The 14,720-nt window shown below is 41.1% G+C and overlaps 1 protein-coding gene across 10 annotated transcripts in view; it reads left to right on the top strand.

Annotated features, from left to right (window-relative positions):
• KCNMA1 (potassium calcium-activated channel subfamily M alpha 1) overlaps positions 1-14,720 on the top strand; it is an 848,545-nt gene that overhangs the window by 722,529 nt on the left and 111,296 nt on the right. For 6 of the 10 annotated variants that reach the window (XM_061634884.1, XM_061634879.1, XM_061634878.1 and 3 more), the window contains 2 exons: positions 411-707; positions 9,366-9,459. In XM_061634884.1, the coding sequence (XP_061490868.1) occupies positions 411-707; positions 9,366-9,459 (391 nt within the window). Of the gene's footprint in view, positions 1-410; positions 712-9,365; positions 9,460-14,720 lie in introns of those variants that run through there. The other 4 variants (XM_061634892.1, XM_061634883.1, XM_061634882.1 and 1 more) reach the window with 2 other exon arrangements.

The following is a 14,720-nucleotide window of genomic DNA, read 5'->3' as shown; positions in this document are numbered from 1 at the left end:
CATACCCCTTGAAAAAAGCAACGTCTGAGTTATAGGGGATCTTCCGGGGTGACTCCAACACAGCACAAGGGTTTGCAGCTGGAATGAAAAAAAAAAAGTTCTAGCCACACCTGCACATGAAGAAGCTTAAGGCACATGCATGGATCCCAGCCATACAACTGCTTCAACTATAGAAACAGTGTTAAACTCCTTTTTGTGGATATGTGTGCACATGCAGTTTGATGGCACAGTGAAGATTTCCAGAACCTCCTGGTAAATCCCCTTCACGAAGTTTGGAACCCATGTGAATTGGGGTTTTGGAGGCAACTACCATGAGCCCAAGGTTGCCACGTAAATCTGATTCATTTATATAGTTTGGGCAGTCTTTTAATGCACAAAGCATTAATTTACACTTTTTCCTTATTATTTAGAAGTAAAGAATGAAGCTAAACCAAGTTACTCAAACCGCTCAGTTCAGTTCAAGAGCGCAAGTACCCATGCAGTGGTTGGCACCAAGTCCACTGACGGAATCCCGGAACCAGTCCCGCTTGTTAATAACCGTAAAGGAAGCCTCCTTCTACCCAACAATCCCTCGCGGCTGCATCTTAACTTGTTGGGCTCGGTTGAGCAAGGAAAAACTTCCTACTGTAGATTGCAAAGGGCACTCAGTCTACCTGCCAAATGCCACCATTACCAGAACAAAAAGCCGGGGTTGAAGCAAGAGCTCCGTAGGTAGCCCCGTAGCAGGATGCATCAGGCAACAGAGATTATTTTGTGCATGGGTTACGCAATCTGAGCGTTTTCAATGTGAAAATGACATTACTAATGCTCTGCTAAGTCCTTGCAGATGTGGGTTTCTCCAGATGTAGTGATTAATACCTTAATCGAGATAGCTAGTCAACTAATGGTTTCTGGTTGGTTTTGTGTTTCCTGTTTGGCTGGCTTTGAAATCTTTACCTTTTTCACCAATAGGCTTGGCAAGTATACAACTTTGCATTAATGTCTGATTAATCTTGTTAGCTGTTACAACTTATTTTAGAGTCAGTAAAAAGTTGGGTTTTGTTAAAAGCCCCTGTTAACTATGTTGTTGGTGACATAGATGAGACAATGACGGTGACAGATTTATTTTTATAAACATATTAAAATAATTTAAATAGCTAAAGACCTTTGAAGACATTTCTTGATTGTGCTTAAAGGAAGAATTGAGGATAAAAGCCAAGTAAGATGTTGTTTCAGATGTTCGCCTGTGCACAAAGACCATTAAAATTACCAGCACATCTTAAATCAATTCATAGAACATTGTCTGGAGGTTATGTCATTGAAATAATGAATCTTTTCTATATATATAATTTAGGCATAAGCAAAGATTTTTAAAAATCCTTGTGACTTTCAAACTAAACTGCAGTCTAACCAGAGGATCTGAAGCCTCATTAGCCATTGTCTGATGCTTCTCTGACACTGAGTCTTTCTTAATGATAAAACAGTTTGATTCTATGCCTGTTAGGCAAAAGCGAGCTCTAGATTGTTGCAAGAATTGTATATTATGTATTACAATTAATGATATCCAGAAAGCCAAGGTCTTGGATTTTATGAGAGTACAGACATAGGTTGGAGTTCATATCCTGTGTTATTTTTTGGCAAATTCCTGCAACGCTCTGTATTTCAGAATTGATAAAGGAAGCGTTTTTAATTCTCTATGTTCATTGATGTCAGATTCTTCTCCAGAATGTTAAAGAAAAGGCAAGAATAGCTTATCAGTTCAGCAAAAAGGGAACACATGCTCATTAACAGGCAATTCAGTAAATATGCAGTGTTAATAGTTAAGTTATCCAGGGCTGGCACTAGCCTTTCCTGAGCCCACAGCATCATATTTCCCAACACCCCTCCCGATGCTGGCAGTGCTGAGCTTAAATAGGCCCACCCACCCTACCTACCTACCTTGTCATTGTGCTATGTGTGCTGTGCATGCATGCCTGCCATCACCCAAGACAGCAGTGAGGACCAGGGCTGTGGAGTCAGAGTCGTGGAGTCGGAGCAATTTTGGGTGGAGTCGGAGTTGGAGTTGGACAGTAGAAAAATAGAGGAGTCGGAGTCGAAGGTTTGGCGTACTGCCTCCACAGCACTGGTGAGGACATCAACCCATTAGGGACTCCCCCACCGCCATCTTGGGTGATGGCAGGCATGCGAGCACAGCATGCTAATGCGTCAACACAGCAATACAGGAGGTAGGGGTGAGTGGGTAGGTTTATTTAAGCCCATGCGCTTGTATCAGGGAGTGTTGTCAGGGAGCTTCCACTCTTGATCTGCTGCAGCATCGGGTCACTGAGGTCCCACAACCCAATGCTGGTGTAGAGTGGGAGCTCCACCCTCCCAGCTAGGGGGGGCCCTTCTGGGCCACAGGGACCCTCGGCTAGGGCCCAACATTTATTTATTTATTACATTTATACCCCACCTTTCTTTTCATGATAGAAACCCAAGGCAGCTTACACATGGTTCCCAGGCAGTCCCCCACCCAGGCACTGACCAGACCTGACCCTGCTTAGCTTCAGCAGGGAGCTGGCTTTATGTGCCTTCAGACCATATCCTGGGACCATGGCCATCTGTTGGTGTCAGGCTTGAAGCTATCAAATATTTCAGCCCAAAATCCAGTTGGCTGCTACAGGAACAAGTAAACACTGTTTTACAGAATTTTCTTGCTCTGCTTTTTTCAACAGAAAGTGTAGAATACATCATCCGTTGAAAAACTGGTAGTGTGCCTCCAGAGGGTCCCCCAATTTTCTGCAGCAGGTTTTGAGGGTGCACAGAGGGTTGCAGGAGGAGAAGAAAATGATGTGGCAGAAGCAGAAATCTGTTCTGCTTACCCAGAGGCAACATTGAATTCCATACAAAGGATAAAAGAGAAAGGACCCTTTCAGAATGGCTTATAATCTAATAGAAAAGACAAAAGGAAAATTGGACATGGGAAGGAAGAAGATAGTAAACAAGCAAGCAATTTTGGTACTTTATATTTACAAATTGTCATGTGAAATCACCACTGATGGAGTTAGTCCAGGAAGGGATAGCTGAGTAGTGGTTGTTGGTTCCAATACCTGTTGTGCCACAGACTTCATTATACCTACCTACCTCTCCCTTTCTCTGTCACATGACTGTCAGATGGAATGGCCAATAGCCAATTAGCTAGGCCAACTAGCTTGTGTGGCCCCACTTCCCCCACTGAAAATGTGAGGAGTTTTTGTGAAATTGGCTATTGTGTGTCATAATGATATAGATGTAAGTGTTAGAGCATCCATTAGGGAATTCTTGGGCATATTGTTCAAAAGAAGAGCTTCCTGTTGAGTCAATGGAAGTGACACGTGCTACTCTTAATATAGTTTAATGCAAAGTTCTGGGAAATGGAATGCATGAAGATAATAATTAAAATGAGGACTGATATCCTCCTTTACTACTAAGATGCTACTTGCCAGTTGTTGTGGCAAAATGTATAGATAATAGATATTGGTTCACATTATTATATGCACTCGAGTTACATATCTCAGCTGTGTTTATTTTCAAACTAGTAAAGGAAGAAACCAATTTTCAAGTGAACCATGTAGAATAAACTCTTTTGACATACATTTTATTTTAAAATCTGATTTGAATGTTGTGCAACTAGGGTGATTTCTCATCACTGTAAATGAAAACAAGCTTGTTTCTCCTTGCATAAGCAAAACACATCAAAGTAAGGAGACTCAGCAGGTTTTTGATACAGAAATAGTATTAAGAACACTGGAATATTGCAGAAAATTACAGACGGTAACAACGGTGAGGCACACAATTAAAATAAATAAAAATTATAGCAGAAAAGAAAACCCCTAAACCTTACCTATAGACCTGATGTTGTATTTATTTTGCCTTGTATCCGAAACTCTTTCTTACAGAAATGGTATTTCATGCTAATCCTACTCAGAGTAAACCCACTGAAGTCAATAGACATGACTAATTTAGGTTTGTTAATTTCAGTTGGTCTCCATTGAGTAGGATTTAGTTGAATACAACCCAGAGTCTCCCAGGTTTAGCTTAGAATGAGACCTGCTTGGCTTTAGTGTTGTGAATCCTCCTAAACATCATTTTCAGGGCCCATTTTCCAAACAAGCCCCATTGCTTGTATTGGAGGAATTCCAAAGTAGTTGTGCTCCACTTCAGGAATTCTGCTTGTGTGGGAGTCCACTTTGTACCTTTTCTTAGTAAAGACTCCTTTCATAGTATTCTTCACCAATTATGGTATTCTGAACTTTGAAGGTGTGACGACCCCAGGGATATATGGAGAACCCAGTGCCTACCTCCTCAGGGAGATCAGGCCAAGTGGCTGGTGAGTTTCCAAGGTCTCATTTTTCTATCAAGGGGACTGCAACGCAAGAACTAAAAAAGGTAAAGGTGTCCCCGCACTTGTAGTGCGAGTCGTTTCCGACTCTTAGGGTGACGTCTTGCGACGTTTACTAGGCAGACCGTATATATGGGGTGGGATTGCCAGTTCCTTCCCCAACCTTTCTTTACCCCCCAGCATATGCCGGGTACTCATTTTTCCGACCACGGATGGATGGAAGGCTGAGTGGACCTCGACCCCTTTTACCGGAGATTCGACTTCCTCCTTCCATTGGAATCGAACTCTGGCCGTGAGCAGAGCTTCGCCTGCATTACCGCCGCTTACCACTCTGTGCCACGGAGGATCTTGTGCAAGAACTAGCTCATGCAAATTAAAACTTAGCTGTTGTTGTCCTTTGCATTTGAAACTGCCAGTTACTGTTGGTGTCATTTTAAACCAGCTAATTTGTATCAAACTCAAAATGATTTGGGCTGCTGTTACTTAGGAATGATCCTCTCCCCTATAGCCCCCCCCATTTGCTTAAAATAGTGGTTTCTCACCTTTGTAGCCTAAATATCTGAGATGGTTAACAAGTAAATCAAAGTCATAAAAATACTAAAATACTGTAGTATTGCTAAACATCAAGACAATAAGTTGGGATAACAGCATCAAGCAGGAATCAAAGGACTTGGTATTTCTCCCACTTCCCCCAAACACTCACCCAATTAAAACCAATTTAACTTGATGCTCAAAAGAGAGAAGAATCGGCACCTCTTCTTGTTTATGGATGCTTTGCCCCATGCCAAGCATGTTGCAGAAATCTTGTTAGAAGTCAAGCCTTGAGCCTCCGCACGGGGTGCTAATTGTGGGGTGGGGCACGCCCCAGGCAGCAACGGAAGGAAGGAGTTAGAATCCTTCCATTTATGACCCGGCTCTCGCGAGATCACCCACAATCCTGGGCAGTCTCGCAAGAGCAGCCATGCTCCTACCACATAAGTTTATCACATCACAGATAATGGTGACAAGACCTTGTTTGATGGCTGTGCTCTGACTTGCATCCGCAAGATAGGTGCAGGTGGTGAGGACATGGAGAGTGCCTGAGGAGAATGCCCCAGCCCCAGCTTGCATGGGGCCCTGTGCAAGGTATCCTCCAGGCCCCTTCCCAGAGCGTTCCCCACAATTACCTCCCATAAGCCTACAAGATGGTGGGGATGCTAGCATGCCTGGCCTCACTCTATTTTTTTTCCCTTTAAAAGTTGGTGCTGAGTGAAGAAGCCCCAGGCCAAGCAGCTGCAGTGACCATCCTCTCCTTTCCCCCAAATACCTCTTTTGCACTCACCACTGAGCCCAACTTTTAAAACGGGTGGAGGGGAGCAGGGCATTTCAGCGCCACTGACTGTCCCTGCCACTCCCCCCCCATTCTGCCACCCAGTAAACTTGTGGAAGGGGCAGCAAGGAAAGTGGCAGAGCCAGTCAGTGACCATGATGACCCTATCCCCACTCTTTTTTTCAAAGGTGGGTCCAGCACTGAGGGAAGAAGATGCATTTGGAGGAAAGAAAAGGATAGCTGCTGCAGCTACCTGGCTTAACAGTTTGCTACTCAGCACCAGGCCTTCAGATTTGTAATCAAAAGGTCTGTTCAAAAAAAAAAAAAAAGGAGGGAGCAAGCATCAGCTGTGGTGGGCTCTCTGAGGCCCAGGGAATTGCCAGACTGGTACAGACAACGGGCTTGTCTGAGGAGTTGTAAGATTTTCGTGTTGCTGATGCTGGTTTTTCATTATCTGTAGTAGATTTTTTTAGAAATTATTCTTTATTTCTTTTTGTATTTTTTTGCAATTTATATCTGTTGTTCATTGCTTCAGTCAATAAGCAATTAACTGGGGAATCAGCAAATAAATGCAGTAGGTATATAAATAACTAAGTTGCTCCTCCTGGTTTTTAGACCACCTTGTAGTAGTTAGGCCCACAGTAGATGGTTTAGTGCTTGTACATTTTTCACTGTGTTGTGTCTAAACATGCTTTAATGGCAGAGGCAGATTAAATTAAGTGACTTTTGAGTTTCTCTTTGCTGGCAGGGAGAAATCTGTAACTGGCACATGCTTTGTACAAACAGCAGTTTGTGGTCATCTTCTGTATCCTTGTAAATATAGCTAGATTTACTGTCTCCTCCAATTACTACGTTGCACAGGACTGTTCATACACAGCATATAATGATTCCTGACATCTTAGATCTCACTTATTGGTTGCAACTTTAGCTTGCACCAAATTTTCACCATCAAACATTTCTGAAGGAAAAAAGAGGGAAATTCAGGGGTCACATTACGTACCTTTTTCAGTTGTACTTTTTTTACTGCTGTTTGAGCAATTTACAGCTCTTGTTTTCCCATTTACTGCTGTCTTCATCAGCCCCCGCCCCCCAAATATTCTTCTTCCCTAAGTGGACCACATAGGAAAAAGAATGACATGACTGTTCCACATGACCAATCATATTTGATTCCAAAATGACAATGAGCACAAAGGAAGCCAGTTATTTTGCCCTCACTCTAAATGGATAGACAGCACATGTGTCTTGTAATGTCTTGTAATGCTGCACTGTGGTGGAGCCATTGTTAATCTAATTTTGCACCACAGTGAGGACATTGACTCAGTTGCTTTGAAACAGACTCCCCAGATTGCATTGTTTTGGTACAAATGTGGGTATGAAACCACTTCAGCCTAGTGTGGCAAGAAAGCAAGCCCCTGCCCAGTTGCTTTAGCAGTGGGGATGCTCATCACAGTTTTGTGCCTTTGCAAGCTCCTCACCAATCACCAAAAGGCTACCTTCCAGGTGCACAAAGGTATGGATCATATCCTATCCCCAGTTTTGGCTCAGCTAGAACCATCATGTCACCATCTATTTATTTGGTTTCTATCCCACTGAGAACATGATCTAGCCAAAGTTAAGCACTTTTAAGTCACATCAATTTCAAATGAAGAAATGTTAAGCACAGCTGATCCATTGAAACCTATGAGAATTAAAAGGTCTTGATTTTGTTTGCATTATGCCCTAAGAGTGTATGTATTATAAACAGAGTTTGAGTGTCATTTAAATAGATATCAGGAGACAGATCTGCATCACTGTTACATCATATTACAAGACTGGTTTTCAGAGGCATCTTTAGCTGTAAAAATGCCCAGGGTTGAATTTTTGTGGCATGGAGCAAATATGGCAAATTAAACATAGCGCTCAGGATTCAGAAATGTGAACTCATTATAAAATGGGTCTGTATTATTTTGACAACAAAGGTTCTTGAGAAAACATGTATTCATGCATGCTGCATGTATACATAGATCATAAATAACGAAGGGCATGTATGATCCAGCCAAAACCTAAGAACTTCTACATCCCATTGATTTAATTGGAAGAGAGTTAAGCATGTGCTTAATGTTGCCACTGAAATCAATGTTATATAAAAGCACTTAACTTTCAGCATCATGAGATTTTTCATACAATTGAACTGGCCTAAGCAGATTTTGCAATACTTGTAGTGTGCTAAGTGAACTTTTTTTTTTATTAGAAAGATACACTTTATAGAACTGGGAAAATGGATTAGTCTTAGAAATCAGACTATTAAGTGGATCATCCTGATGCCAGTAGGTGCACTTTGTAGTTACTTTGCTCCACCAATCATTTCTGGATACGTAGGCCAATATTGTGCTGTGCCCATGCTTACTGAGTTTGTCATCTGTTTGGGGTGGGTGGGAGAACAGATAGAAATATGCAGGTCACAACAACATTAGAAGATTAAAGCCAGAGGCCCCAACCCAATAATGCCTAAATCATGTTGAAATCAAGGAGGCTTAAGTCAATCACAACTATTGGCCCCAAAATTAGTGCTTAACTCATTCTCAGTTAAACTGGAACAATTTTAAAATCCACAGCGTTCTTTATTTCTTTTGTTAATTTTTGTCCTGGCTTCTGACTATAGTTCTTAAAGTGGCTGATAACACAGATCTTGTTTTTGTTCATTAATATAAATGTTGCTCCTTCCTAATTTTCTTTTTAACTTCAAGGTAACTGCTACCTGAGGCTCGGTCACTTTGGTTGTATTTAATCTGAATAAATCAGTTTATTTTCTTGCAGCTGTAAATTTCCCAAACTGGGCATTGACAGAGGAGCTTTTTAACTGGCAGAGCTCTGATCTGATAATAATCATAAATGGTAGAGCATTATGATGGTGGTTAAACAGTGACCCCTAGCTTAACAGGAAACCCACTGTAATTGTTAAGGTAAAAACTCTTGAGCTGTGGAGTTTAGACAAAGGCTGTTCTGTTTATAACAATCTTAAGGTAGTTTGTTGTTGTTGTCGTCATTGTTGTCTTGTTATTAAGATTATGATCTTCCAAAGTGTTCTTCATCCCCATCAAAAGAGTCTCTACCACAATTTCCATCCTTTGTTATATAGGAGAGTTTCTTGTCGTTTAGTCTCATTCCACCTGCTGCTGTGATAGCATCCCCTTTTGTGATAAAGGGTGAAGGGATGAGTTCTGAGTTGTGCTGAAGATCTGTGTATAATTGCATAGTTTTAATTTATTGCAGCATCGACTATCAAAGCATTGAATGCTATGCATCTCTTCATTAAGACTCTGTGGTCTGGCATTCAAGAAGTCAGAACCAATAGGTATCAAGTTCATTAGCAAAGTGTAGGCTGACAGCAGTCACTGTTTGGATTCCAAATATATTTAGTGTATGCAGCAGGACACTAATTTCCATTTTACAAAAACACAGCTTAACTAAAAAAGATGATCTTTTATGAAAGCACAAAAACATTTTCAGAACTTCTTCAGTCAATAGCTTGCTTTTCTTTCTTCTTCTTCTTCCTTCTCCTTGTCTTTCAAATTGATCTCTTTTGACTAACACCAATTTGATCTTTACTGAACATAAACAAGATAGCAATGAAGTATTAGTGTGTGAATGGAATTGTGTGTGTTCTTGGCTATTTCACCTGCATTTCATGTGGCAATCTGAGCTGCTCATAACCTCATGAGTTGCCTATATTTCCAGTTGAAGATGAGGAGCCAACGACGTTGTCACCCAAAAAGAAGCAGCGAAATGGAGGCATGAGAAATTCACCCAACTCCTCACCCAAGCTGATGAGGTAAGACTCTAAGCGACTCATATCTTTATCTCCTCTCTCAACCTACCCCCCTCACCCAATAAAAACGGGGGTTATGGCAGGGTGGTGGGGAAAGTAGAAGATTGTTAGATGATTTCTGAAAGGCTGAAGTATTTATTCTGTCAGCTTGTCAGCAGTTAATGATAGAGCTGGGGAAAAATATGTCATGAAAAACAGTTTGAAAAGCTGTTTGAAAAATACATAGGCTTTAAAGTCTTAGCTGTCACCGTGTCCTGTCCATGTGTAGTTCTTAAACAGCAGTGGCACTAATGATAGCACTAACCAATCAGAAGAACTCATGTGGTTAGTTTGCCTTGGGCAATTCTCTTTTTGTCAGAATCCCTCTGAGTACTGTTTTCTCTGCTTAAGGCCATATGTGAGATGTATCGTCACAATCAAAAATGAACCTGAATATTACCTTCCTTTTATCTTGTCGATTGAAATCAAATTTCTCCTAATTGATGTTGACTGACTTTTTTTTTTTTAAGGGCCTAATAATCTATGTACTTGCCAAAGCAAAGTTCAAAACTAATGTAGGCTTATGGAGGCTAAAAGAATTATTAATTATGGAAGATGTTTTTTTTTATAAGGATGGTAGATGTTATGAAGGCAGGTGATGAAAACAGATGATGGATGTTAGTGATTTCCCCCTCCCATGTTTTGTCAGATGTGCAGCATTTGTTTCCAATAGAGCACCACTATAAATGATTTTCATAGGATAAATCCTAAGCAAAGGTTCTCTACAGCTGATACTGCGAGCCCATCTTATGCTGTATACCAGGAACAAGGAACTGTTTGGCTCCAGAGGCCAAATGCAGTCCACCAGGCCTCTCCGGCTGGCTCTTAGAATTCTGCCCAGGCTACACCCCATCCCCAGACACGCTTTCTCTTGCCACACCACATCCCTCACTGGCCTTTCTTCACTTGAGTGTTTTGGCCTGGCTGGAATGTGTCCTTGAACTCTGATCATGCCTCTTGCTTGCCTGGATGGAGGACAGAGAGGGGGCTGTGAGGGTGTGTAGAAAGTACCCTGCTGTACAAAGGTAAGATTTACATTTGTCACTGTGCCCACGTTTGCCTGTAGCTGTTGCCCACCCCTGGCAAATGGCCCCTGGAAGGTTGTCTGGAAAGGAATGTGGCCCTTGGGCTGGAAAAGGTTCCTCACCCCTATGGTATGCTGATAGTGATAGTGATGACCTGTGACACTGCTTTCATTCATCTTAATTAAAACTTTTAATTCAATGTTTATCCTGAAGAGAATCTCTGCACGATCCAATACAGAGATCTGGGGAACCTACTGCCAAGAAATGTTGGTAGCCTTATTAAAATGCTCATATTTTGCTCCAGGAAGAAGCCCCAAATTCACTTTAGATTTCACTGTTGGCTAACCCTAACCCTAGCAACTCTGCATAAGATACCCCACTGAATTTTTAAAATGCGCTGCTTGGAAGTCTGTGAAGTTTCACTTGGTGGGAACCCCCTGCCAATAGGCTGATTTTAGAATCCCATCTTAAGAACTGCTATGCCATTATATGCAAGCATAGAATGCAGAGTATCCACAGCTACATGACTGCAACACTACAAAACAGTGTTAGGCTGACATTGTGATGGTGCTGTTGCAAACATTTTGGGTTAGGATATCAGTCCATTTTCCTTTATGGATTTTCCTGTGAAGCTGAAATGTTGATGCAAATCATTACTAATTTAGATCCAAATCATCACACCTATATCAGCAGAAAGGCAAGTGAGTGTGTTTGCTTAAGAACATAAAAACCCTGCTGGATCAAGCTAAAGGCCCATTTAGTCCAGCATCCTGTTCTCACAGTGGCCAACTCAATGCCTATGGGAAGCCCCTAAACAGGACTTGACTGCAACAACACTCTCCTGCTTGTGGATCTCAGCAACTGGTATTTAGAGGCATATTGCCTCCAACAATGGAGGCAAATACACATGTATGATGTTTAGCTTAACTGCCGTCTAATTTTACTGGAAGTAGGGATAGATGGATCTGCTTCACATCTTTGTCACATTCACAGGTGTTTACAATTCTGTTCTGTCGCATTTCGGCATTAATGTACATTCTTTTTTTTAAAACATCTGCTTGAAAATTCACATTTAAATACATATTTAAATGCATATTTTTGAATCTGTTTTTTCCACATAATACACATTTCTAAACATACTTTGTTTTTGAGCTGAGAATTGCATTTACAGAATTCAGAGAAATGCAAAATCAGGATAACTGTGTTCTGATCCTCACACTGGTTTGGGAGGTGCAGATCAGAATAGTTCGCATTGGAACTCACAAAGATTGAATTCTTACAAGCATCCCAAGCTGGCAATGGTCAATATTCCTCTAATGGGTATGAATAAATCCATATCTCCCACTCCCCACACTTTGTTGCCATTTAAATCAAGAGTTTCAAGTATCGTTTAGAGAAATATCCATTTCATTGCTTCTGCAGTGTAAGGCACTTTTGAGAGCATCATCATATCTCTAAACCATTTTCATTGAGACTGCAGGACCCCCCAAAAGCAAGGTTGATTCTCCAAGAGGAAATGCACCTGGTTCTGTCCTTCCTCCCCCCCCCCCGTGGGTCTTCTATTGCTGTTCTAAATGTTCTTTAAGTTCCAGTACTAATTTACATGCTTGTTTAGGGGGGGGGAGAGAACTTCCCCATTTGTATGGTGCATGTTGTCATTCCACCATCATTTCTAGTCCACTTATCTTTAAGTCATCTCATCTCCACTAATTTTATCCATTTGAAAGGGGGTAGGGAGTTCCCCCCGCCCAGTTCTATCATCTGATAAATGTAGGGACATAAATGTGAAATAAAAGGAGAGAGAGAGTGTGTTTGTGTCAGAGGGAAGGGGGCACAGCAACGTTTGGAGTGAAGTGCACTGTCCCTGTTTGCTATGTAAAGTATGCCTCATTTCTTTGATCTTGAGTCATAATAATTCTGGAGAGTTATACTGTTTTCGTATGCTTCAAAGCTGTGTCAAAGTTTTGCTGCTTTAGGGTACTTCTTTATTCTACTGGCTCTTGGGTACTGAGATGACAGGTCCTCGGCACTAGGTGCAGGATTTTTCAAGTCATAGCCTTCAGCAAAACATCAAATTACCAAATACAGGCTAACACACTTCTACACAAATGCCTTTCCTGTAGATATATTATACCATATATATTAAATACTTTAGTGTTACACGGTACATTTTATGTGCAATAGAAAGTGATGGTTTGAGGTAGCCTTAAGGGGACTCCCCCCCCTTCCACAAGCCAAAAAAGCTACTGTATACCGTATCAAGTATGGTTTTTACAGGACTTTCTGCCCGAAGGCCTTTGTAAATAAGTAATGATCAACAGATTGGCTGTGGGTTTTTGAAAAGCATTCCTATGTCAGCTTGCATGATGGGGAAAGAATTTTCAAAGTGGAGCCTGCTTTCATTGCCTGCTGAAGAGGGACTAAGGGAGATTACTCATCCCAAGCTTGAGCTGTCTGCTCAGTAACAGATCAGAATTGCTAATCATAGGTAGGGCAATGAGTGGGAAGCTTGCCAAAACCAGACTTGTTTTGTTACCTGCTTGGTCTGTCTACGAGACTCCAGTGACCCATCCTTGGTGGCTGACCCTACACCCTTGCACCCTCTCTCCTTGACCTAGATTGGTACCATTGGGACCTCCATGTTTATGAAGCCCATGGGAAAATACATCAGAATACAAAAAAAAATCAACTACTGTATCCTAATGCAAATTTGTGTGAACCAGAAATATGCTTTTTATATCTTACAAAGTTATAAAGAAATATTAGAACAACCCCAGTTGGGTTCCTCTTGCCCAGTTTATTGAGTTTATATGCACACTGAGCTTATGCACAAAAGAGTAATTTCACTAGTCTTGTTGCAACATTTTCCAATTCCCTTTGAAATATCTTAGAGAGAGAGAGAGAGAGACTGAATGGGAACTTCCAAAGTTGGCTTGAATTTCACTTTAGGGTGACAACTTCAGAATGGACAAAAGCCTCCATGGGAAATGTTGCTAGTTTTATCAGAGACCCTTAGTGACTTCAGGAAATCTCCATAGTCTGTGCACCTGGAGGGATTTCTCAAACAGCAGTCCCACCCCAAATGACTCCTGTCAAGTGCTTTTGAAAGTGACAGGACTTTCAGTGCTTTTGAAAGTGACAGGACTGATATGGCATGGAAGTCTGCCAATTAAAGAAAAATAAGCCAATAAATCACCTGGCTATACACAAGGCCTTGGGCACACCTAAAATAGCACTTGGGATGCTGGCCATTGAGATTTATATATGGAACAAATTGGAATCATTTATAATTATTGAGGACTCTGATTAACAACTCTTCGACAGGTTACTGATATTTATGCTTATAGGCATATTACCTATAAGCAATTGTATAATTAGAGCACTTCCCCTATAATTAATTTAAAAGGGTCATTAGTAAATGTACATGGGTATATATTGTGTTTTTTTCTGAGTGTCTTAAACTGGCTGTTTGTATTATGGAGAACTCCATTCTTCATAACGAAAATCAATTTGAATCAATTTTCATGGTCTTTATTCAAAACATTCATAAGATAGGGGTCTAGCTCAAATGTATTTATCTTGATCCAGTAAACCATGGAGCCAGTGTGGTGTAATTGTTAGAATGTGGGGATTTGAGCCTGAATCTCCATAGTCTGAGCTATGAAATTCATTGGGTGATCATGTGCTAGTCATTATCTCTCAGCCAACCTACTTCACAAAGTTGTTTGTTTTGGAGGATAAAAGGGGAGGGATGCCATTCTGAGCTTCTTAAAAGAAGAGCAGAGTATCAGTGTAATAAATAATTAGATCAAGAATTAGCCTTGTATCCACGTGCATCCTCTTTACCCCTCCCCTCCACTCTCACATCCAAGCTTCAAGGAAGGTATTGTGGTTGGTTTGTTAATTTATTACATTTATATACCGCCCCATAACCGAAGCTCCCTGGGCGGCTTACAGCAGGTTTGTTAAACACAGTTTCCTGTAGATGTTTGAACTGGGAAAGTGTAGTTTAAGTGCTGCTTATTTTAATGAATTAATGTTGATGATTATTATCACTAATTGCATGTGATATTTATTTTGAGCACACCTTTGGGATTAATATTAGGATTAATAGTCCTATGAAACTGCTCCTTTCCCTCCCATCCACTTATCTGGGGGCTGTTGCTGCAGCTCTTACTCAGAGAAGTTTGCCTATTTTTT

Source organism: Rhineura floridana, chromosome 7, assembly GCF_030035675.1.
Source record: "Rhineura floridana isolate rRhiFlo1 chromosome 7, rRhiFlo1.hap2, whole genome shotgun sequence".
Taxonomy (NCBI): Eukaryota; Metazoa; Chordata; class Lepidosauria; order Squamata; family Rhineuridae; genus Rhineura; species Rhineura floridana.
Note: the sequence above shows the minus strand (reverse complement) of the source record. Positions and strands in the feature narration are given on the sequence as shown.